At 40.8% G+C, this 24,496-nt stretch overlaps 1 protein-coding gene across 14 annotated transcripts in view; it reads left to right on the top strand.

Moving 5' to 3' along the window:
- Window positions 1-24,496, top strand: part of ADAMTS6 (ADAM metallopeptidase with thrombospondin type 1 motif 6) — a 118,778-nt gene that overhangs the window by 29,693 nt on the left and 64,589 nt on the right. For all 14 annotated transcript variants that reach the window (XR_014539621.1, XM_083576030.1, XM_083576032.1 and 11 more), the window contains 2 exons: window positions 16,325-16,368; window positions 22,037-22,142. Coding sequence is in view for 13 of the 14 variants with exons in the window: in XM_083576030.1 (XP_083432156.1) it covers window positions 16,325-16,368; window positions 22,037-22,142 (150 nt within the window). In the remaining variant the exon portion in view is untranslated. The remainder of the gene's footprint in view (window positions 1-16,324; window positions 16,369-22,036; window positions 22,143-24,496) is intronic.

Below are 24,496 nucleotides of genomic sequence, written 5' to 3'. Positions count from 1 at the left end.
AGTCACAAGTAACTTTATTGCTTTCACTGGTTCTGTTGGTATGCTTTAGTCAAATACCACCCATATGTTTATCCATGAAGTGGACTTATTAGTGATGTACACAATGAAAGGTTCCTGCTGTTTGTATACTTTATGACATTCTAAAAAATTGAAAGGAAGTAATTTCATTAGATTTTTTTTGGAGATAATTTTCTGTTTGTTGTTCATCCAAACAAATGCCATAATATTTTATTTTATAACCATCAGAGCTTTTGCTTTCCTTTCCTGATAACTACTAATTTCTGAATTACAAAGGAAGACTGGCTTAATGCACAGCTTTTGTTTTACTCTTTAGGATGTTAATATTCTTTTGTTGAACCTAATTTGTTGTTTGGAAATTATATTCTGGCCTGTATTTGGTGTTAAGGGGAAGAAATGGAAATGCTATACAGAAATCCATCTGTCATGTATGATTTAGTTGAGATTCTTGCACTGCAGGCGGTTGGACTCGATGACCTCTGGGGTCTCTTCCAACTCTACAATTCTATGATTCTTTGATAAGTAACTCCCATTTAGTTTAGTGGAACTTCCTGATAAGTGCATGTATGATTGCAGTCTCAGTAGGGTTATAAGAAGTGCTAGAAATAGATCTGTGCATGTAATGACAGGTAGAAGTGATAACTGGGAGGTAGGGAAGCTGACAGTAAGGAAGAGATCAGGGTAGTGTAAAGTGATAAATACTAGAACAAAAACAAATCCCATCATCATCATCATCATCATAATCTTTAAATTGGGGAACCAATTTAAAATACAGGTTAAAATGCAATTTAAAATGCAGCCTCATTTTTAAAGTAGCCCATAGATCAAAACTGTAAGGGGAGGGAAAAACATAAGGGTCAGACTGAGTCCAAACCAAAGGCCATTCGGAACAGCTCTTGGGACCTCCAAAATGTTGTCATTTAAGGTCTTCCGTGGGGCATACCTGGAGAGGCGGTCCCGTAGGTACATGGGTCCTAGGCCGCATAGGGCTTTAAAGGTCAAAACCAGCACCTTAAACCTGACTCTGTACTCCACTGGGAGCCAGTGCAGTTCACATGTATACTGAAGTATCTGAGCACAAGAGATAGTAAGACCATGGGGAGGGGATTAGCACAATTTAGTCATCAACTCAATGTGCAGCAGAGATTATTATGAAAGGGACTGAAAATGAAGCAGCCACTATAGTGAATTGATAGAAATCTATAGTGTGGCTGCATTTGGAATACAGTGGTACCTCGGGTTAAGTACTTAATTCGTTCCGGAGGTCCGTTCTTAACCTGAAACTGTTCTTAACCTGAAGCACCACTTTAGCTAATGGGGCCTCCCGTTGCTGCTGCGCTGCCACCGCACGATTTCTGTTCTCATCCTGAAGCAAAGTTCTTAACCCGAGGTAATATTTCTGGGTTAGCGGAGTCTGTAACCTGAAGCGTCTGTAACCTGAAGCGCATGTAACTCGAGGTACCACTGTACTTTGTGTGGTGCTAGTCACCTCATCACAAAAAGGATATTGTAGATACAGAAAATTGCATCTTCATATAATGCATAGTTATAGAATTTGCTGTCACAAGATTTGGTGATGGCCTGTAAGCCTTAAAAGGGATTAGATAAATTCATGGTCAGCAGGTGCATCAGTATTTGTTAGCTATGATTGCTAAATAGTTCTGGGTTCAGAGGCCTCATGATACAATGGTGTGTTTGTGTGTTTAATGATGCAGGAGAACTTTTGCATTCATGCCCTCTCTGATGCTTCCTCGAGAGTCTAGCTAACTATTGTTGGAAATAGGGTGGATTATGTGGATCTTTGGTGTGAGCCAGCAGAGCTCCCCTTATATTCCTGTTCCCTTCCCCCATTATATTTGTATCTCGCCCTTTCACCAAGGAACTCAGTTGCATAAATGAGAGTGATCTTGTTATCATAACTGTTAGATTGGGTTGAGAAAGAATGATTTACCTAGATCTCTTGGTGACTTTTATAGCCAAGCAGAAATTCAAACTCAGGTCTTCCTGTGTGCTCTGGTTATGTGTTTGTTAAGAATTCTTACAAAAATAAATGCATTTTATTGGGGACAAATGACTGGATGGAATAGTAATTCCTGGTGGCGGGCAATACCATTTCAGCTTGATTTGAAACAGGGTCACTACTTACAAGCATCATTGGTTAACACAGAATCTTGTGGGAAGAAAACATTTTGCCTCCTCAGAAGCCAAAAAAGGTTAAGAAAATAGATGCCGGGGAAGACAAAAGCAAATGCATTAAACGTTGCATAAACTATAGCGGTTTGGGTTATGGAGTTCCCTAACTTGTTCACACAAGCTCAGGGATTTCATAGTATAGTATAGGGATCAAAAAACATTTTTCTGTCAGCAGCTACCATAGGAGTTACTGTGGATTGGGCTTAAGTAAAAAATGGGCAGTGCCACCACTGCCAAAGTACACCCTACTTTGTTTCTTACCTTCCCGTCCAGTGAGCTGCTGAAAAAGAAATAGATCACTCTTACCAGATGACTTCCCCTCACCATTTAGTCGTTCCTCATCCTTGCTAGAGGTCTGAACTGATTGCTTGCCAGGGGGCTTTTTCTTCCCTCCTTCCATTGTTGCATGTTGTAATAGACCTTTTAGGGAAATCATATTCTTTCATAATATATTTGACTATTCCGGTAGCTCAGTGGTAGAGCATCCGCTCTGCATACAAAAGGCCCCAGGTTCAATCCCTGGCATCCCCAGCTGGGGCTGGGAGTGTCCTCTATCTGAAACCCTGGAGAGCTGCTCCCTGTCACTATAGACAATACTGGGATAGATGGACCAGCTAGATTGACTCAGTATAAGGCAGCTTTCTGTGTTCCTAGATAAATTTGTATTCTAAATTTTGGCTTTTACAAACTTTGACAATATTATAACTGTTCCTTAACTTGCAATATTCACTGATTGTTGTATTTGTCGATAAAGAGTGGAAAAGATAGTGATATTTGTTTATTGCTAATGTTATCTGTCCTTAAGCATGTGCACTGTCATCTTAACAGTGGCATGGAGTATTTCCTATTAGACTGAAATACCAACTACCACCACTTGCCAATTTTGAAATACCGTAGATTCCGGCGTATTAGGCGACTGGGCGTATAAGACGACCCCCCAACTTTTGCTGTTAAATTATAGAGTTTCGCTGCCCGCCAAGCGCCGCCTCCTCCACCCCCCGCCCGTTCTTCCTTCCCTCCCTGCTCCTGCTGAGCCATTGCAGCCTGCTTTGCAGCAGTGTAGCCTGCAGCGGGCATGGCGGGCGAGGGGGCGGCAGAGCTCTCTGCATCCTCTGCCATCCTGGAGGCGAGCGAAGGGTAAGGATGAGCGGGAGGCGGGCAGAGATGGAAGAGGAAGACTCCATGGGCGCAGCGCAGGGGTCAGGAGCTGGCAGCAACGATCATGCCAGCATGGAGAGAGGAGAGAAGGCACAAAGTTAGGGAATGCCCAGGAATGGGCAACAAACAACTCCCGCCTTTAGGCTGTAGGGGTTCGGCACCGGCTGCCTGCTATCCGGTGGTCCCCATGGTGGCAGGGCGGGTGAGCCCCGGCTGAAGCCGTGCACCACCTCACTGTGCGAAGGGGAGGATGCCGTGGTTGCTGCTGCTTCGGGAGGTGGCTCTTACCATCCTTCTGCCCGTCGCCGTTCCAAGCCAGCCGCCACCACCTGCCACAACCATACCCGGTATATAAGACAACCCCCAACTTTAGAGAAGGTTTTCCGGGGTTCAAAAGTCGTCTAATACACCGGAATCTACGGTATCTTCCCTGGCTACCAGTTCATTCCCAAGCCGCTTTAAGATGCCAATTTGTTTGTTTTAGTTTTAAGCCCTATAGAGGTTTGGACGTACATACCATAAGGATTTCCTTCTCACGGATCAACCTGCTTGGTTGTTAAGATATGATGACACCCTTCTCTAGGTGTCCTTACAGTCAGAAATTAAGTGAGTGACAATCAGGGAAAGAGTATTTTCTAATTTTTTGTAGCATCCCAGCTATGGGATGCCACCCAAGGACTATACATTGCTATCCTTGATAAGCTTTTGTTTTCTCAGGCAATATGTATCTCAGGTGATACTTATATCTTACTAAATGATATTTAGTTTTTTGTGAGTATTCTGCTCTGCTTCACAAAGCATGACAAAATCAATTAAAACTGAATATTATTGTTGGTTGTTGGCATCCATCAACATGGCATCCATGAGACAATGGAGTAGTGTATCTTTTGGGGGTGAAGTCAGACTGCTGGAAGGTTACAGCATCTGCTGGGCTATAGAAACCGATCCGGGAGAGAGATATTTTGTTGCAGCTGGGGCAGATGTAAGCAGCTGGTTGTGCAGCTGCTCCTGCACTATGACATTTCTTCTCTCTGTGCTTCTCCCAGTCATTCCTCTTTTGGTCACCGCTATGGATGCATGACCTAACTGTTTGTCTCCAGGTACTACAATTGTCTGCAAGTGATTCCCTCATGGCAGGACTGATGTTGCTGGCCTTCATGTCACATATGCAGACATCTTGCAGAGTTGGTCTGCCAGTGGGCCTGGTGCCTGAAGCCAGTTCCCTGTAGAACACACCCTTGGGGATACTGCCATCTTCCATTCTGTGGACATGACCAAGCCATTGTAGACACTACTGGGTTAGGAGTGTGAACATGCTGGGAATGTAGGCTTGGGAGGGCACATCTTTGATTGAGACTCTGTCCTGAGATATGATGCCCAAAATCGTCCTTATGCAGCACATGTGGAAGACATTGAAGCGTCATTCCTGGCAGTTGTAAGTTGCCTACAACTCACTTCCATAAAGCAGCGAACTCAACGTGCAAGCCTGATAGACCTTCATCTTGGTCTTGGATGTTAGCATCACATTCTCCCATGTACTTTTGGAGAGACCAGATACTGCGGTTACTGCCTTACTAATACACTTGTCCAGCTCAACATCAATGGAGAGGTTGCTAGTTATGGTGGAACACAGGAAGACAAAATCATCTGCCACCTCAAGGGTGTGGCCACCAATGCTGATGTGTGGAGTGCTGGTAGCGTCCTGACCCAGGATTTTGGTCTTTGTCAGGCTGGTAGTAAAGCTGAGCTCCTTGCAGGCTTGGGCAAAATGATTTGATGAATCTCTCTAGAGCTTCCTTGAAGTGCACTGTCAAGTCTATGTCACCTGCAAACAACATCTCTCGAATAAGGACCCACCACACTTTTGCCTTGGTATGGAGACTTACCAGGTTGAACAGACCCCCATTGCTCCTCAAATGAAAGTACACACTGTCTTCAGTTGAGCTGAAAGCATATGATAGCACCGAAAAGAATATGTCAAAGAGAGTTGTGACTGGAACACAGGTCTGTTTCACTTCTCTATAAGGAAGGTGTCTGAGGATAAGCCATCATACTGGACAGTGCCATTCATGATTTTGTGGAAGGACACAATCATCTTGTGAAACTTAGGTGGGCATTCTGTCATGTTGAACAGTGAGAAGAGTCCTTTTTGGCTGATGAGGTCAGAGGCCTTCATCAGGTCAGTGAAGGCTATGTACAAGGACTGTCTCTGCTCTCAGCATTTCTCTTGCAGCTGGCGCAATGAGAAAATCATATCAACTGTTGACCTTTGAGCTCTAAAGCTGCATTGTGACTCCACAGAAAGATTTTTAATGTTGGTACGAGAGGAATGGTATACCTTCCTGATTCCTCCTCTGTAAATGACTGGTACCCTCAATTCTGATTGTACCAACTATCAGTACCAACTAGTGAAGGTTTTTGTGTGCAGTACACTGCATGCAGGAAACTGGTGTGATTGTTGCAGGCACAAATGTAATACATACGTAACCAAAGCGGAAAGCTACTTCTCCCACTTGGAACTGATATCACTTAGCTGAATAAGTGGACTGCAAGTTAAATAGAAAAGCACTTAGAAAGCTCTTGGGAAACTTAATTAGCTACATTTTAAATAAAGTAGTAATGTGAGTTTCAAAATTGTGCACCATTTAAAAAGAAAATGTCTCTGCTGCCTGCTAATTGGTAGGAGTGTTGCTTCTAAGATGTGTCAGAAATCTGTTTTACATTAGATCAGATAAGAAGAACCTGCTTAAACTCATGTCAAAACATGATTAAACAAAAGAAAATATAAGGAATTGTTATCCTTAAAGTGCTCCAGCACCAAAGACTGTGTTTTTAAGTGAGGATTGTGCCAGGAGAGCAGCTGGAGGATCAGAATACTTGCAGCAGCAATTGCTCCTTTATATATAAATATGATCTTTTTTGTTTGTTTAACTTTGAAGATTTAAAGTCATGATTTCTCAGTCTCAGTAAATGTTAATAAGAGCTTACAGTTTGCACATAATGTATACACAATTAAAATAAAGTAAAAGTAGGCTGAATTGGCATTTAGATTGTTAGACACTATTTTGTGAGAAGACTGTTAATATAAATGGTAGTTAATTATTCAACTGATTTTTTCTATAAATAATAATAATTTCCTATAAATATTTTTGGAAATATATTTTTGTAAACATAAAAATATTATTACTATTTACTAAATTTATATACCACCCTTCATCCGTAGATCTCAGGGCGGTTTACAACAAAAAATAAAAAATATATATTTTAGAAATGTATAAAAGAATGTGTCAGTGATATCTGCTTCCAAAGAGCTGAACAAGATTGACCATACTAATGTTTATGGATGCTAGAAACAATAGTTGGTTTGCCTGAATCCAAACTTCTTTGGAAATTTAAAAAAAATGTAAAATATAAAACATTATAGGATATGAACATGTTAGAATCAGTTGTAATATTCAAATTTGTGACAGAGAGGAGATGGAAGCTTTGTAATTGTAGAAGTTATATATTTGCTGAAGCTGCAGAAAAATGTATACAAATGTATACATGTATACATGTTTGATCATTGAAGGATGTTAACTGTATTCTAATATGCATTCTTCATATAGTGTAATAGTTAATTCCATACATTATTGTATTTTTAAACTGCCTTTCCTTTTAAACATTTTTTTATGGTGACTTGCAATCTAACAGAACTGGATGGTGTGTTAAAGCTACGTCACTCATCTGGCTTCCCTACAGCTTAGATGCTGCCTCATACCATACCAAGATGGAGACATGGGATAAGGTCAGTTTAGTGCAAATATGCCAGTGGAACCAATCAGAAATGTCAGAGTGTTTAGAAAGTCCAGTTTTCCCAGGACACACATTAAGCTAACTGGCCTGAAATTCCCAGAGTTCCCGGATCTCTTTTTTAAAATTGGTGTTACATTGGCTGTTTTCCAATCCTTGGGTATGGAGGCTGATCTGAAAGACAAACTACATATTTTTGTTAGAAGATCAACAATTTCACGTTTGAGTTCTTTGACAACTCTCAGGTGGATGCCATCTGGCCCTCGTGATTTGTTGGGTTTTATTACTCCATTGTTCAGAAGAGTTGCCATTCTTGCATTGACTAGCTTATTCCAAATGTAGCTGTGAGAAAGGGAGGAACCTTTATTGGAAAAAATAATTTCCATTATTAGATGCAAAGGCAATATTTGTATGTTCAAATACAGCCATATGGTGTCTTATTGTTATTGATTAACTTAATTTGTTGGGTGATTATCAGTGTTTGTTGAAGACAAAATAATCACCATTCATTCAAACAAAATTAATGTGTTTACTTTGGTTCATTTTCAAACAATCAAACTGTAGCTGATTTCTTACTGCTATAGAAGTCTTGTCACTACTAGAGGAGGGCTTAGGGATTTTCAGTAGAACTAGCAAAGCTTTAAAATCTTAACAGCCCATTAACTGCAGGATATGGTTCATGAGATTTAATGGATACTTGTTAAAATGAGACATAACTATTCCATTGCAGGAAGGTTGAGGAGGGGTGTGTGTGGAACCATAGAAATGTTTGTTTTTCCTGTTCCCTCCACCATAATAAAATACCAGAGCTGCATTTCTTTTTTAAATCCTTCAGAAAGCATTGCTGTATATAGATTTGCTGTACTGCTTAGCATGTCATTTCACAAAATATATTATCAGTTGTTTAAAAAAACATTTACACACACACACACACACAGAGAGAGAGAGAGAGAGAGAGAGAGAGAGAAAGAGAGAGGTGGTGTTCATTAGACTACCGTAAATTATACATTGCACTGAAGTGGTGCTCACTTTGCTCTACTTTTAAAAATCTGACAGCTTATGAGAGTAGTTCTAACTTAATGTCTATGGTATAATATAACTGGCTTTAGAGTCTATATATTTTTTGAAAACAAATGAGTTGCCACAAGGCTTTGGTGGGATATAAAGTATTTGAAATGGAAGCCAACCTCCTTTTCAACTGAAAATATATATATACTGTGTTAAAACTCGATGTATGGCAATGTACTCATTCTACTACACATTTTAAGCCTAAAGCAAAAACTAATTTGTTTTTACTAATGTTAACTACAGTCAAACCTTGGTTGTCAAACGTAATCCATCCTGGAAGCCCATTCAGCTTCTGAAACGTGGGACAACCGAGGTGCAGCTTCTGATTGGTTGCAAGAGCTTCCTGCACTCAAGCGGAAGCTGCATTGGATGTTCGGCTTCCGAAAAATGTTGAAAACTGGAACACCTACTCGAGTGTAGGGCGAGCTCCTGACAACTTCCAGGTTTTTGGTGTTCGGGAGCCGAAACGTTTGTTTAGAGGCGGTTGGAGGATGGATGGCGGCTAACAGATTGAGGTTGAACCCTGACAAGACAGAAGTAATGTTTTAGGGGGACAGGAGGTGGGCAGGTGTGGAGGACTCCCTGGTCCTGAATGGGGTAACTGTGCCCCTGAAGGACCAGCTGCGCAGCCTGGGAGTCATTTTGGACTCACAGCTGTCCATGGAGGCGCAGGTCAATTCTGTGTCCAGGGCAGCTGTTTACCAGCTCCATCTGGTACGCAGGCTGAGACCCTATCTGCCAGCGGACTGTCTCGCCAGGGTGGTACATGTTCTGGTTATCTCTCTCTTGGACTACTGCAATACGCTCTATGTGGGGCTACCTTTGAAGGCAACCCGGAAACTACAGCTAATCCAGAATGTGGCAGATAGACTAGTGACTGGGAGCGGCTGCCAAGACCACATAACACTGGTCTTGAGAGATCTACATTGGTTCCCAGTACATTTCCGAGCATAATTCAAAGTGTTGGTGTTGAAATTTAAAGCCCTAAATGGCCTCGGTCCAGTATACCTGAAGGAGCGTCTCCACCCCCATCGTTCTGCCCAGACACTGAGGTCCAGTGCCGAGGGCCTTCTGGCAGTTCCCTCACTGCGAGAAGCCAAGTTACAGGGAACCAGGCAGAGGACCTTCTCAGTAGTGGCACCCGCCCTGTGGAACGCTCTCCCACCAGATGTCAATGAGAAGAACAACTACCAGACTTTTAGAAGACATCTAAAGGCAGCCCTGTTTAGGGAAGCTTTTAATGCTTAACAGACCACTGTACAGTGGTACCTCGGGTTACATACGCTTCAGGTTACATACACTTCAGGTTACAGACTCCGCTAACCCAGAAATAGTACCTTGGGTTAAGAACTTTGCTTCAGGATGAGAACAGAAATCGCGCAGCAGTGGTGTGGCGGCAGTGGGAGGCCCCATTAGCTAAAGTGGTGCTTCAGGTTAAGAACAGTTTCAGGTTAAGAACAGACCTCCAGAACGAATTAAGTACTTAGCCCGAGGTACCACTGTACAGCAGTACCTCTGGATACGAACGGGATCCAGATGCCACTTTTTGCCTTTTCCTGTCTTTTTCTCTAGCCTCTACATCTACACGCACCTCTTCTCAGCCAACTGTGGCTAAAGATCTACTGGAATAAGTAAAATGAGGGTGAACATATTAGCATCAGTTTAGTAACTGCCCTAATTGTATTGCATGCTGGAACAGCATTCTTGTATTTTTGTCCAATCTGCTCCCCTTTTAAAAATATCAATTGACCTTAAAGAAAAGATGGTGGCAAGGTGCCTTGAAGGTCTAGGTTCTTGCCAAGAGCTTAGCTATGTTTTCTGCAGTAAGGGACAGCTTAGTATCGTGAAGCCTTTGATTGTGAGTCAGCAGCAAATTAGAACCTCAGATAGATAATTAATTATCTTTATGATTTTCCTCAAGCATTATGCAGCAATTACAGACTTCTTTATTGGGCAAAATGGAAATTAATTTGAAGTTACTAATTCATTTATTTTTATTTTGTTCTATAAATCAGTTCCAGACATTTCTTATCTAATGTAGCAGTGAAATTATGACATCTGAGCTTGTTGAATTTGCTATCCCACCTTCAGATCTTAATTTGGATTCCAGGGAGGAAATGTGTTAGTTGCTGTGTGATTTGCAAACCTTTGGAGCAGTACCCTGGTAATCATGTCATAACAACTGACTTGTGCTAATTTTTCCACAACATGATGCATTTGTTCCAATGCTGAAACTGGCTTCTTTTAACACAGGGTTCAGTGTAAAGGGCTCTGGGCCTGGGATAGGAAAATGGTTAGATTATCAGATATCAAATCCTAGTATCTCTATTTATTGCTAATTTCAGCTGGAGTAGAATTGCTGTTGTAGCCGTTCAAAAGGGATACAGCAGAGCTTTCCAAACTTTTCATGTTGATGGCACACTTTTTAGACATGCATCATTTCGCAGCCCAGTAATTCAGTTTTACATCATTTTGTGACACAGTATTTCAGGTTTAGTAGCCAACCAGAGGTTAAACTAACTCCTTTCCAGCCCTGGGAGGAGCGTGGGAAGCATTCACGTGATTTACCTACAGACTGCAGTGTCGCAACATGCAGTTTGGCAGGTTCTGGAATACAGAGATATAATGTACAACGGGAACATAGGCAAATGGAAAATGGGAAAACAAATCTTGGGTATTTTAAATGGGACAATTATCAGTAGTGATATTTTATAGTAACTGTTACATTTAAATGTCCGCTTTAAAGGTTGCTCATAGTTCAGTTGGGATTTCTCTGTTAGTGCTGAATTTTGTAATATTTTTAATCTTTTTAATTAATATTGTGCTTCTCTAAGTTGGCTAAAAAGTTATACAAATATTAAAAGTTTCTATATATATCCTCATTTGTACTTAAACATATTCTCATATTCTGAAGTCTGACCTAGCATAAACATCATTCTGCTTTGCTATATCAGCTGCTTCTAGTGTTTGTTTTAAGTTAAAGCATAACAATGATTAAAGGCTTATGCAGCTCTTACACATCTCCAGTGGTGCAGACTTCCAGTGAATAGTTATTTGTGCCAGCAATGCACTTTGCAGACTGCAGTGAGTACTCTTCAGAAAAGCATTTTTAGTCTAAATTCCCACGTCCATACAGCTAATAACATGGAATTGTTACCACTCAAAACTGAGATAGTGACTGTGAATAAACACATGTGGGCAACCCATGGCTGCCAAGCTGCATGTGGCTCTCAGCTGCATGTGTAGCCTGCCAAGTCCTGAGGAAACCCACCATTTTTCTCCACTTCCCAGCTGATCAGCCATCAACTGGGAGATGGTGAAAAGATTTTTGTTTCCATGTTGCTAAGCCTGGAAACAAAGTCTGGACCAAACCCTCCATATTTTAAATCCCTATGAGAGTCATGCTGCTGGTTTGAACTTCAGATACACTGTCTTGAAGATGCATGGCCAACTTTCATTGTGAAATCTCACTCTTCAAGGGAAATACAGCATTATGCTCTATTTTGCATCTTTGCTTCTCCCTTTTGACATCAAGTGTAGGGGTCGAACTCATATTTGACCAGAATAGTCTCTGAGCTGCAAACTTTCATTCTGATTTCTCAGATTTTAAGCAAGAGTTTTTGCATCTTTCCCTTCCTACTACTGGTTCAGAAGTTGGTATTGGTCTGAACTTCAAAAACAGAACTTTGTAATATAAAATTGTATTACGATTTCTGAGTGATAAGAAAATTAGAAAACCCTGGTAAAATCAGTCTAAAAGACATCATGGTGACCAACCAGATATCTGTGGGATGTCTGCAAGCAGGAGTACAACAGCACTCCTTCCATTTTTGTCTCACAGCAACTAGTATCCAGAATCATACTACCTCCAACAGGAGAGGTAGATTGATAGATTTACCCTCCATGAATTTGTCTAATTTGCTGTGGATTTTGCTCCCGTGAGGAGTAGTAATGGCCAGCAACTTGGATAGTTTAAAAAAACAATCCAGTTTAATGACAATCTCTACATCTTGTGAGATCACATTTGATTAGTTCTCCGGCCAAACAGCTGCAGCTCTTGCTGCGATGGAGGGGGCTATTTGCATAGCCAGCATCTCAATCTGCAGAGTTCTACCCAACTTCAGGAAAACCAAATGTGACAAAGAGATAGATGTTCTATTATATTTATTCATTTTTATTTATTTATTTATTTATTATTATATTCATATCTTGCCTTTCTTTAATGGTGGAACTCAAGATGGAACAAATAGTTTCCAGGTGGTTACTCATGCAGGCATTGACTGAATGCCAATCTATTTAGCTTCAGCAAGGTGGTGACATCATGTGCCTTCAGACCATACCCTGGGTCTTATACTATGTGGGAGTAATATGACTAGTATATACAACAACAGAGTAGTAGACTTTCTGTTAAAAAGATTGTCATACATGCTTTCAGTGGATTACTGCACTGACAACGAAGTATTTTTTCTTTTTGTATAATCCACACTAATTTATTCCACCAAGTAAAATGGTGAAAGGAAATATTGTAGAGGTAGAAGTTTGTTTTGTTTATGGCAACTTGTAAAAGACATGTCAAACAAATAACAGGAAAGCTATTCCTATTGAGAAACGTGACATGTGCACTATCCTTTTTCTTCCTTTTTTGGTGTTCAAGGATGAAACTAAATGAATTGTTTACTTTTAGTTTAAGGCAAAATGCTTCTTTGGTATACCAGATTCTGTAAAACTAAGCAGATGTTGTGGCACAAGAAATCAAGAGTTTCAAGTCTTGTATAAAGTTTTGTTGTTCTTAAACATGCATGTTAAATGTTATACCCAGACTTTGAAAAAAATGATGAGCTTGTAGTATTTAATCCCCCAGAACATCAGCTTTATACAGCAACTTTGAAACTATCAATGGATTATTGGCATTTCTACTTAATGCCTTAAATACTGGAGGTGTTTAGCCTTATCCAAACATCCTTCCTAATAGGATCAATCCACTACGTTTGATATTTGAGGCAAAAGGGGCACCCGCTGCTGAAGCTACTGCTGCAGCCCACTGACACTGTCCCCTGCTGCTCCCTGCCAGAGCAGCTCCTCCCTCCGAAGCCACCTGCTGAAGCTACCCACCAACACCAGGAGGCTGGAGAGGAGCAGGCAGCAGTGGCGGAAGAAGAGGTCCACTCTTTAGGGCCACACCTGCCATTTCCCCAACTATCCCTCAGCCTGCAGCCTGAGGCGACTCCCTCACAGTGCCTCAAGGGTGGGCCAGTCCTGCCTTTGAGAGCTGGTAGAAACATGGATTTCCATTGTAAGCAGGCTTTCCCATCCAGCAGCACTGGGGCATTCTTCATTAGTCAGACTGTATTTTGGGAATTCATTGATTCCCGGAATGGAAGTCTGTGGGTGGAAATGTTCCTTTGAACTAGTCACTGCCATATTGCTGTCAAATTAAAAGCAAGTTTGGAAATTGCAATAGGAGAAAAGGTGCCTTGAACTTTTTGTTCTTTCACATTTCAGTCTCATTTGAAAGATTTTTCGCATGTTCTCTGGAAAGAGCTGAAAGTTACTGAAGGGGTGCTAATTTAATAAAAAAAACAAAAACAACTTGGAGTACTATAGCATAAATTGATTAATGATTGATACGGTTTCTTTGAAAAAAGTTGATTTGGTTCACCTCAAAAGAGCTGCAATCCAGTTTATGCCATTGAAGAGTTTTACAAGCAATTTGTTAAACAAGATTCATTTTAACCCATCAGATAATGGTTAACCCGTCAGATAATATGCAGTATATGTTTCATTTTAAGTATTTTTTTCTCAATAACAAATTATTACCTACTTTTTTTTATATAATCTCCAGAAATGCATTGACTGTGAGAGACATGGGTCTGATATTGAAAGGGTGGGTAGCAGTTTTATTATCCAACCAGCCAATATATGGCTGAACTCTGATAAATCAAGAGACACTCGCTTTGATCACTTGTTTTCTCTTTATCCTGAAATCTTATCTGCTTTCCCCGATTCCTCCTTAGTTTGTGCCCTCAGAATCTGTGCTGCAGTGTAATCAGAATCTGAGCTGCAGTCTTGTTATCTAATATTTAATATTTGTATTTAATATTTAAAATATTTATTAACTGTTTTTCTTGCCTTGTCCAAAGTGGCTTAGTTGTACTGAGGCGGGTCTTTAGCTAAGGACATGTGTCAATTTGTGTAAGAACATGATCATCTGACTGATGATCAAATGGTCAAAGGGCTTTGGTTATTCCATCCAGATGGACGATTGGGAAAAATTATGGCAAAAAACTTAAAATTCACAGCTTGCTTCACAATAATGGAAAATTTTATGAAAATGCTATATCGATTGTACATGACCCCCAGCAATTGCCCAAAATATATAAAACAAACTCAAATGCATCCTGGAGGTGTAAGCAAATGGAAGGAATAATGTACCATATGTGGTGGGACATTGTCTATGAGGAATTAAAAAAAATGTTTAGACAAATATTTGTGAAGAAGCCAGAAGCTTTTCTTCTGGGATAAGGAAGAAGTAAAAAGCCATAAAAAGGTGAAGGGAAGTCATGTGTGAAGAAGTATTGATTTATTTTGGTTTACATTCATGTATAGGCTAACATATTTTGAAGACAACTGGAAAATGTATATAATTAATCAATGTAAAACTCAATAAAGAATACTAAAAATAAAATTGTGTGAGAACATGAATGTTTCTGAACGTTCATACTAGAGCTGGGCGATATATCGTCCAAAACTGGTTTGAAGTCCATATTGTGATAGCGGTTTCATAGTTTTTGACCTGGAAGCAATATACTGTGAATCATGGTGTGTATGTGTGTGCGTGCGCATGCGCGCTATGCAAAAATAATGATGCAGGAAAAACTGTGAAGCCAGCCAATGCCTCTACGTAGCTCCATCCTTATTTCAGACTTCATTATATGTCAGTATATCACAATGTTTAGCTGGTGATATATCATGATGTTGAAAAACAGATATCACCTAGCCCTAGTTCATACCCATTCCAGGGTATGAGAGGTCATGGTAATAACTTCCCATGTTTTTCGGTTTCTAAAATGTATTCCTAGAAACTTTAAGAGATGCATCTCCTTTCCTGTTTTTTAAAAGCTTTCTTCAGATAGAGGACATATGTATCTGTGTCTGTGCATAGGAAGCTGCTTTATACTGAGTCAGATCATTGGTCCATCTAGCTCAGTACTGTCTACTGAATGCAGAGTTTTAGGTGTGGATTTTCTGTTGGAGATTGAACCTGGGACATTTGTGTGCTAAGCGTGTGCTCCATCACTGAGCTCTGGTTCCTTTCCGATGTTAGTCTTAATTATGCTTCTCCAAGTGTAAACAGTCACCTTTAGGAGATTTCATGCTGACAATAGTAAGAAACCCATAGAAGCTGATGCTCAAAATGAATGATTGAAATGAATGGTAGGAATTTTCATTGTGATTTTTGAATCATTGTTTGAATCTCCAGAATAGGATGGTAACATAACATTTGTGTCTTTCCTTTTTTCTTTTCCCCTTTCCCTTAAAGAAAGAGTTTAGGGAAGAGGGTTAAAAAAAAAGGAGATTGTTTAATAATGTAACGTTTATTTTACGTATCACTTAGTTCGCTAACATTTTGGTTTCAGGAAACATCAAGAAAGCAGGGAAGAGACAAAACATTAGGATCAAAACATTACTGTTCAGTATCCTAAAATATGCAGTGTCCTTAGGAAGAAAATATTTCAATAGGATTAGAAAAATGCTTTGTTAGTTTCTTGTTGAAATAGTGATGCTCTGCAGATGTACTGCTGCAACTTCATAACAGAGTGGCAGGCTGTTTTATAAGGCCAGAGATTACAAAGGTCCACTTTAACCTTTTTTTCCTTCCTGGCAGGTGTCCCACTGGCCTGAGGCCAGAGGCTGTGAGCATACTGCAGCCTGTGGTTTACACCAGAAGGCAGAGCCGACACTCCAGCTGGCTGCTCATAATTACAGTGATTGCAGTCTGACAACTGGAGTTACACTACAGAAATGTGATAAATATAAAAAATGTATTAACCAGGTTGAACGTTTTATAAATATATCTACTCTCCCCTCTTTACAGATACGATATCTGCACATATAAAAACAAGCCTTGTGGAACACTGGGTAAGGTTGCAAAAATGTAACCTAAATGGGTATTTATTTTATTCAATGTTTTGGTTTTTGTTACCTATTCGTTTGACATCATTTCTTGAGATGATTTCCTCACATTTCATGTTTATGTAGAAAATGATTCTGAAAATATATTTTGCTTGCAAGAAGCAGTAATGTTAAAAAAAAAAAAGAATAGTTATTTTGGACAGCTGTGCCACTTTAAAAACCTAGAAGGTAATCAAAGCAACAAGTAAAGGGGGGGGGCAAGGGAAGCTCACATTGCTTTCTTCCTCATAAAGATTGCTCTGATAGATTTCACAAATACAAAGAGAAGAAAAGAAACACACAGAAAAACCAGAAATGTTAATGGTAAAAATGTGCTTAAGAAAGCATGCAGTTAACTGATTATCCTGTCTGGTGCAAAAGCCTGAATTTACTACATATCCGTCTCTGAATTCTTTGCCATAATGGTGGTTGTGTTGTGAATTTGATGCTGTTTTCTGTGTTTTTTAAACTGTTACAGTGCTCTTAATCCATGAAGTATATTGGAAAAGGAAAAAGTCTGCCATTTCTTTAAAATTTTGCTCAGTATTTAATGATAACTGTAGGATTTTGAGCAGGCAACTATTTTTTAATGACCGTGCAAGAATTTTGAAATCCCTCCTCTAGGAAACATGAAGACTCTGTTAACTTGCTTTGTCCACTTAATCCAGAGGTACTTATATAGCACCTGAACAATTGTGTGCTTGAGGTATCAAAGCCCTTGTCTAAATATCAATGTTTTTACAGTAAGCATTTATCCTCTACAGAAAACATTTAGCGTTTTCAATTTCTGTCATTTCTAGTTTTAAAATCCACAACATGGCAGATTGAGCAATCCCATAACTGCAACTTTGCTGGCATCCACTGGCATTTCAGTAGATTTCCATGAGTGTACATTTTGTATCACTGGCAACAGAATGACATATGGAATGGGTGGATCACAATGCCACATGGTTATTGCATCTGGAGCTTAGACTTGCACCCCTAGTCACTCCCTGAAATTACATTTCTGTTGATCAGGCATTCTTGTTTCAGCACAAAGTGAAAATGGGTATCTAAGGAAGAGATAAGAGAATCTGCTGCTGGGTAGATATTTTGTTTTTTTTAATCCCCATGTCCTTGCACAGGGAGGCATGAAAGGAGCTATGTGTATTCAGTTGCCTTCATGGAGTGTGTCTACAGCTGTTTTTTCTGCTTCACATCTGTCTAGCACCTGGTGCAGATACTTAAACCAGGTGCTGTGCTCTGCTTTTGAACTCTGTTGTCATCTCAGACCTAAAAGCTTTGTCCAGAATTTCAAATTAATAGCTTGGTCCTGTAGCCTGCCTTAAGACATTCTTAAGTGTGTTTTAAGAATAAATCCCTCCTGGTGCATAGGTAAATTGAATCCCCTAAGGGTCTGTCTATGTATAGTGAGCTGCAGAAGCTCCCTGTTGCCACTGCATCCTTAACCTTTCAAGCACCAACAGGTTCTGAGTAACTATCAGTTTTACATACCCAACTTTTTTAGCCCAGGTCAATTGGAGTATGTAGGAGCCATGATACAGGCAAGGGTAACCACATGGTGAGGACTCCCATGATTATGATGCAGGTACCAGGGAGACATGGGGTGCAGGTGGCGCTGTGGGTTAAATCACAGAGCCTAGGACTTGCCGATCAGAAGGTCGGTGGTTCGAATCCCCGTGGTGGGATGAGCTTCCGTTGCTCGGTCCCTGCTCCTGCCAACCTAGCAATTCGAAAGCACGTCAAAGTGCAAGTAGATAAATAGATACCGCTCTGGCGGGGAGGTAAACGGCGTTTCCGTGCGCTGCTCTGGTTCGCCAGAAGCGGCTTAGTCATGCTGGCCACATGACCTGGAAGTTGTACGCCGGCTCCCTCGGCTAATAAAGCGAGATGAGTGCCGCAACCCCAGAGTTGGTCACGACTGGACCTAATGGTCAGGGGTCCCTTTACCAGGGAGACGGAGGAGTAAGCATTAGGACCTTTTGCAAGCTTCATTCTCAGTAGGAGTGCAGGTCGTCTTCTGTGTCACACTGTGGTCGGTCAGATGCAATGTTAAATGGGTGTTACATTGTTCATCTCAATAACTTGATGTTGGAAAGGTGGGGGTTTGCCCATGACTTGATGCTGTTCAGCCTGATGCCAGAGAACAGACTGCTTCCTTCTAGAACGGAATCACAACCATGGCAAGCATAGATTTTGCCTGGCTCTGGTGGCTAGGAGTGCCCTTTTCAGCTCTGGCTGCTACTGCATCCATAGGACAGAGATTACCTGACCACAGTACTCCATACTCTTTCAACTTCCAAATTTGATTACTGCAATGTGCTTTACATGGGGTTGACCTTGTAGATGACTTGGAAACTTCAATTCGCTGGGGCTCTTTTTAGAGCCCATATAACCCTTGTTTTAAAACAGATGCACTGGTTGCCAGTTCATTTCCAGACCCACTTGAAAGTGCTCATCTTAGTGTTCAAAACCGTAAATGACTCAGGCTCCAAATATCTGAAAGATCACCTCCTTCCCTACCGACTCTCTCAGGTGCTAGAATCAGCAGAAGGGACTCTATTGGTACTTCCTTTACCCTCAGAGGCTCACAAAGTGGTGATGTTGGCCTGGGAGAGGACATTCTCTGAAACAGTCCCTAAGTTGTGGAACTCCTTCCCTCCGTTCCTTCATTATAGTTTTTTGCACAAGACAGGATAAGGTAATTCGAAGCTTTTGCTTCTACTTTTAAACTAACTAGATTTCCCTGTTAGATCCAGATTTGGGGGACAGTTTGATCCTGGCTTGCTTGAGGCAGCTTGATCCAGGGAAGTTCTTGGAAAAGGACATATTTGGATAGAATGCACAAGGACATGTAATGCTAAGGGGGAGGAGGAGCATAAAATATTGAGAAAAAAGTGTTGATGGAAGTTGGAGGGAGAGGGATAGCTGAGGAAAAAACACTGAAGGGAGACCTCAGAAAAGAAAAAGGAGAGAAGTAAGTTAATAGCTGTAAGATTTCAGAAGGGTGGAAAATGGACACAAAGCAACAGACTGAAGGACATGTTCCTCTAGTAATAATTAACTAACCATGTGCCACATAAATAATAGTAGTTTGGGGTGGGTCATATGTGGGTTTTGTTTTGTTTCGCAATTATTAATTTGTTGACAGTTTTTGATTTGTAAAATAAGTATCAGCCATATTCATTAGGAATATTTTCCAATGTTCATCCATTGATAATAACTGAGTGCATTACTTTCAATCATTCTAAAAATGTCAAAGATACTACTCTGGAATTCAGAGTTAAAAAGTCAAACAATTCTATTTGGTTACAATGAAAGTACAATTTAGGTGTATTCTAACTTTGTCTTTTAATAGACTGGAAAGAACGTGATTGTAACCTTCACCTAGCAGAAATTACAGCTGGTCAAGTAATTTCCACCTTCTTTACCGGAGCTTGTTTTGTTTGTTTTCATTCTGTTCCAGTCTGTTGTAAGAGATCAGTGTCAGTAGCAGTTATGTAGATTAAAAACTTTTTCAAAGATAAAATATCAAGACTGTCTTCCTCATTTCTTACCCATATCCCCCTTGACTTCAACTACTGAGTGCCAATTTAAATGATATGAACATATAATGTTCCTTAAATACTCCAAACTTAGATCTCGGTGAATTTGAAAACTCTCTCTCTGTGTGGAATCTGTAAGTGGAACAGCCACAGATAATACTGCTGTATATGCTGCTGCTCTATGGACCTCAGACATAGGTTAGGCATATTGAATTTATGAATTGCTTCCCTCAACAAAAAGGCCCAAAGCAATTTACAATAATAATAAAATACAGTAATAAAAATGCACAAACACATTAAAAACACATTCAGAGTAAAAACATACAATCATTGGTACTGTCCAAATGCCCGGGAAAACAAAAGCATATATGCCTGGAGTTGAAATGATGACAAAGTTGGCGCCAGTCAGGCCTCCCTGGAGAGAACATTCCAGAGATGAGGAGCTACATAGCCATTCTAATCAGTAGAGTTCTCAGTTGAATTAAGGGATCACAGAAGGCTAGTGGGGAACAGAGTTTCTATGGGGTAAGACTCATTTCTACACCATGCAGGGCTTTATGGGTTGAAATGATTGAACAGAAAAGAGTTCAAAGCTGGTGTAAACCCTGGAGTGCTGGTGTTAATCTGGTTCCTTGTAACACATCCCTATCAAGTTAATGTTAATCATAATTTAGGTTACTTTGCTCATAGAATACATTCCCTTCAGTGCTAAAAGTATCCCTTTTTGGTTCTTGTTTTGTAGCAGTATTTTTTCAGGGCACATACCGTATTTTTCGCCCCATAGGGCGCACCACCCCATAGGACGCACCTAGGTTTTTTTGGGGGGGGGGAATAAATAATTTTTTTTCAATTTCCCCCCCAGGCGCGGGGCTGGCACAGGGGAAGCCTGAGCTTCCCCTGACCCCAGCCCCCAGAACAGCCTGCTATCCGCAAGCCTAGGGAGCCCGGCGCGAAGTCGCGCCGGTCTCCCCAGGCTTGCGGAGAAGTGCGCGAAGCCCGGGCGTGCTCTTCAGCGCGTCCCAGGCTTCGGAATGCAGGCAGCTCCGCGCAGCTGCACAGAGGGCTGTGCGGAGCTGGGCGAAGCCCGGGGGTGCAGGCAGCTCCGCGCAGCAGTCGGGAGCCCAGCGCGACTTCGCGCTGGGCTCCCGAGGGCTGCGCAGAGCTTCCTGAAGCCTGGAGAGCAAGAAGGGTCGGTGCGCACCGACCCCTCTCGCTCTCCAGGCTTCAGCGAAAGCGTGCATTCACCCCATAGGACGCACACACACTTCCCCTTCATTTTTGGAGGGCGAAAAGTGCGTCCTATAGGGCGAAAAATACGGTAATCCCCTAGGAGAGTATGTTAATGTTTTTTCCAGATAATAGTCCTCAGGGAGGAATACCTTTAAGGCTGCAGCAGGTCAATTCCTCTGTAGTGTTAACAAATTAATCCTGCACTAGTGCACATCCCAAGTAGTATTGAAGAACATTTATAATATTTGTACATAATGTGTTCCGTTTTAAAAGGTTTTAGAAGCAGATGTATGTGGTGAGAACTTAATTTCAGAAAACTGATAAGCAGAAGTTTTTATAGTTTAGTAAATACAGCTAACATTTCTTTCTCTGCAGTTGGTGCATTGAGTTTTTTGTTTTCATAAAAATTCCTAAAAATATACCACTCGGGGGTTTTGTAGCTAAAAATGTTTCTTGTATGTTTTATGAACCCACTAAACTTAAACAGATCTCTTTAGAAAAATATTGTGGACACATTTTGCTTTCTGCAACCTCAAGAATGTTAAAATAGAAATGCTTGCTTGAATTCCCTCTCCTGGCTCATATTACTAGGTGGTCCCAAGTTACCAGAAGTAAAATTTATAAATCTAACCCCTAGTCTAGACATTTTCCAGCAGTGACTGCAGTTCAAAAAATATTAATGTCTAGCCGGCAAAGTGAAATTCCCCCCAGTGATTTTGCAATGACTAGAAAGTTAACCTTTTGCCAACTGCTGCTTCGATGCATGGAGGTTATTAAAAAGAATCCAGGCATTTATAACTAGGGCTTTTAAGATTGAAACACCTTGGCATGACCCTTTGTGTCTCCTTTTGTTTGTTCAGGCTTGGCCTCTGTTGCTGGAATGTGTGAGCCTGAAAGGAGCTGTAGCATTAATGAAGATATTGGCTTAGGTTCTGCTTTTACCATTGCACATGAAATTGGTCACAAGTGAGTACATTTTTAAATCTTTATAAATCTTAATTTAATGACCTTTATCTGTGACTTTATTCTCTCATCTGTTCTGCTTGCTACGTACATAAAATTATCCTAATGATTCACTTTATTTTACTTTTTGTCTTTCACTAACAATATGACCTTAAAAGATTTATTGCTTTAGCACATAAATACTTGAGATATGCCAGTTGGCTATTGCAATGCTGTCTATGAGGACTGCTCTGGAATATGGTGTGGAGGGTGCAACTGGTGCAGAATGTGGCAACCAGAATGATGTCTGGTATGGTTCAAAGGACTTTTGAGTAGATATGGGTGGGATTACACTATGTAGGCTATATCTGGCCAGTTCATACTCAAGAGTAGGCACACTGAAGTCAATGGAAGTTTTAAATATCCTCCCCATGTACTCAGAGGAGGAAGCATGCAAATCTGAGGCTCTTGCCTTCTGATTCTCATTTATTATTATATGTATGAATTCAACCTCCATATTTTATTTGTTGGAAGCTTATTCTTGGAGTAAGTCCTAGTAAACAACGGTCATTTTATCTACCTACCTAGTATTAGCTAGTATCTGGCTCATTTGGGCTGCTTCCACATGAGTAGCTCTTAGTGCTGCCGAATCATTGCTCTTCTGCTATAAGCCAAAAGCAGAATTGGAATCAACTTTCCACACTATTGGTAGTATACTGCTTCTGCTATGTTAAGGTTACCAGATTTTTTTCAATGAATCCGGGGACACTTTTCAACTTCCTACTAAATAGATGGATTTTGTCAGGGAACTGATTTGTAAATCTGGGGACTGCCCCCGGGAAATGAGGACGTCTGGTAACCTTATGCTATGTTCCATCCACATCAGTGGGTGTGTCATAGGTGCTCTGGGTGGGGCCATTTGAAGCTCAGCACTCATGCATTATTTAACCTTGTTGGTGGGCTGTTTAATTATTTTGTTTTTGAAATAAATCTTTTAATTGGCTTTTCCAACTTTTAATTGGCTTTTCCAACTGTACTTTTTAAAATGAAAGAGGTACAACAGTATCTATGCTACAGCACTGCAATGCTATAATGCTCATCTCTTTTTTTAAAAAAAAATAATTATGATGGTCTAAGTGCTCTTAAACAGTTATATGCAGAGGCAAATAATTGTGGCAGTAACCTGGTCTTGAGGAGTTTGTGCCTTTGTGTGTTAGTAACAAGACCTTGAACATAGCCTGGTAGCTAATCAGCAGCCTATTCAGTTCCCTCAGCGCAGATGTAATATGTACATGTCCAGATGCTCCATTCAGCAAGCTGACTGCAGCATACTGCACCAGCTACAACTTCTAAACATGCCTGAAGGGAAGTCCCACATAGAACACATTTCAGTAGCCTAGTTGTGAGGTTGCTAATGCATGAATCATAGTGTCTAAGACGTCATTGTCCGGGCAGGGTTGTAGTTGATATACCAACCTACTTTGTTAATAGGTGCCGTTTGCCAAGGAAGTTACCCAGGTTCCAGTAACAAAGAGTGGTCCAAACTGTGTACTTATTCCTTTAGAGGGAGTGGAACCTTGTCCAGAATTGGTAAATTCAGCAATTTCCAGACTGTAAACTACTCGCCCACAGAGTCTTATCAGCATTCAGCGTCATTTTGTGATTCAACCCACCACTGCATCCAGGCGGCAATTCAGAACAGATACAGTCTCTTCTGATGCACATGTAACAGAGAAATTGAACTGAATGTCAGTATGTTGACGACCCCATTCCCCAAATCTAATGAATGCTTCCCATGATTTCATATACAACATTGAGGAGAAAATTGTGTCCTCCAGCACCCCACAGCAGAACTGCTAGGGGGCAGACACATAACATCCCAACACTATATTTGAACCCAGCCATGTAAGTAGGAATGGAATCACAGTAACACAGTGCAACCAATTTGCAACTCACGCAAAGAGTCCAGGAAAATACCAGGAAAGCCAACAGTATTGAAAGTCACTGAGAAATCAAGAAAGAGGAATAGAGTTGCACTCCATCTGTCCCGTGCCCAAAGGAAGGTGCCCATCAGGGTGACCAAAGCTAATTCTGTTCAAAACTCAGACCTGAACCTAGACTGGAAAGGGTCAAGAGCAGCAGTTTCCTCCAACAGTGCTTGCAGCGTGCCGTCACTCTCCCAAGCACCTTACCTCAAAATAAGAGTAATTTGTGATCAGGTAATAGTTGTTGAGTACCTCATGGTCCAAGGAAGTGTGTGGTTTTTTTAAGGAGTGGATACACTACTGCCTCTTCCAAGGCATTAGGTACCATTCCCTCATGCAAAATGGGTCAACTGCTTCCTGGAACGACCCCAGACCCCGATAACTTGAATAAGC

The sequence above is a fragment of the Podarcis filfolensis genome, assembly GCF_964270895.1.
Source record: "Podarcis filfolensis genome assembly, chromosome: 11".
Classification (NCBI taxonomy): Eukaryota; Metazoa; Chordata; class Lepidosauria; order Squamata; family Lacertidae; genus Podarcis; species Podarcis filfolensis.
The sequence above is the reverse complement of the archived record's forward strand: the minus strand, read 5'-3'. Positions and strand labels throughout refer to the sequence as shown.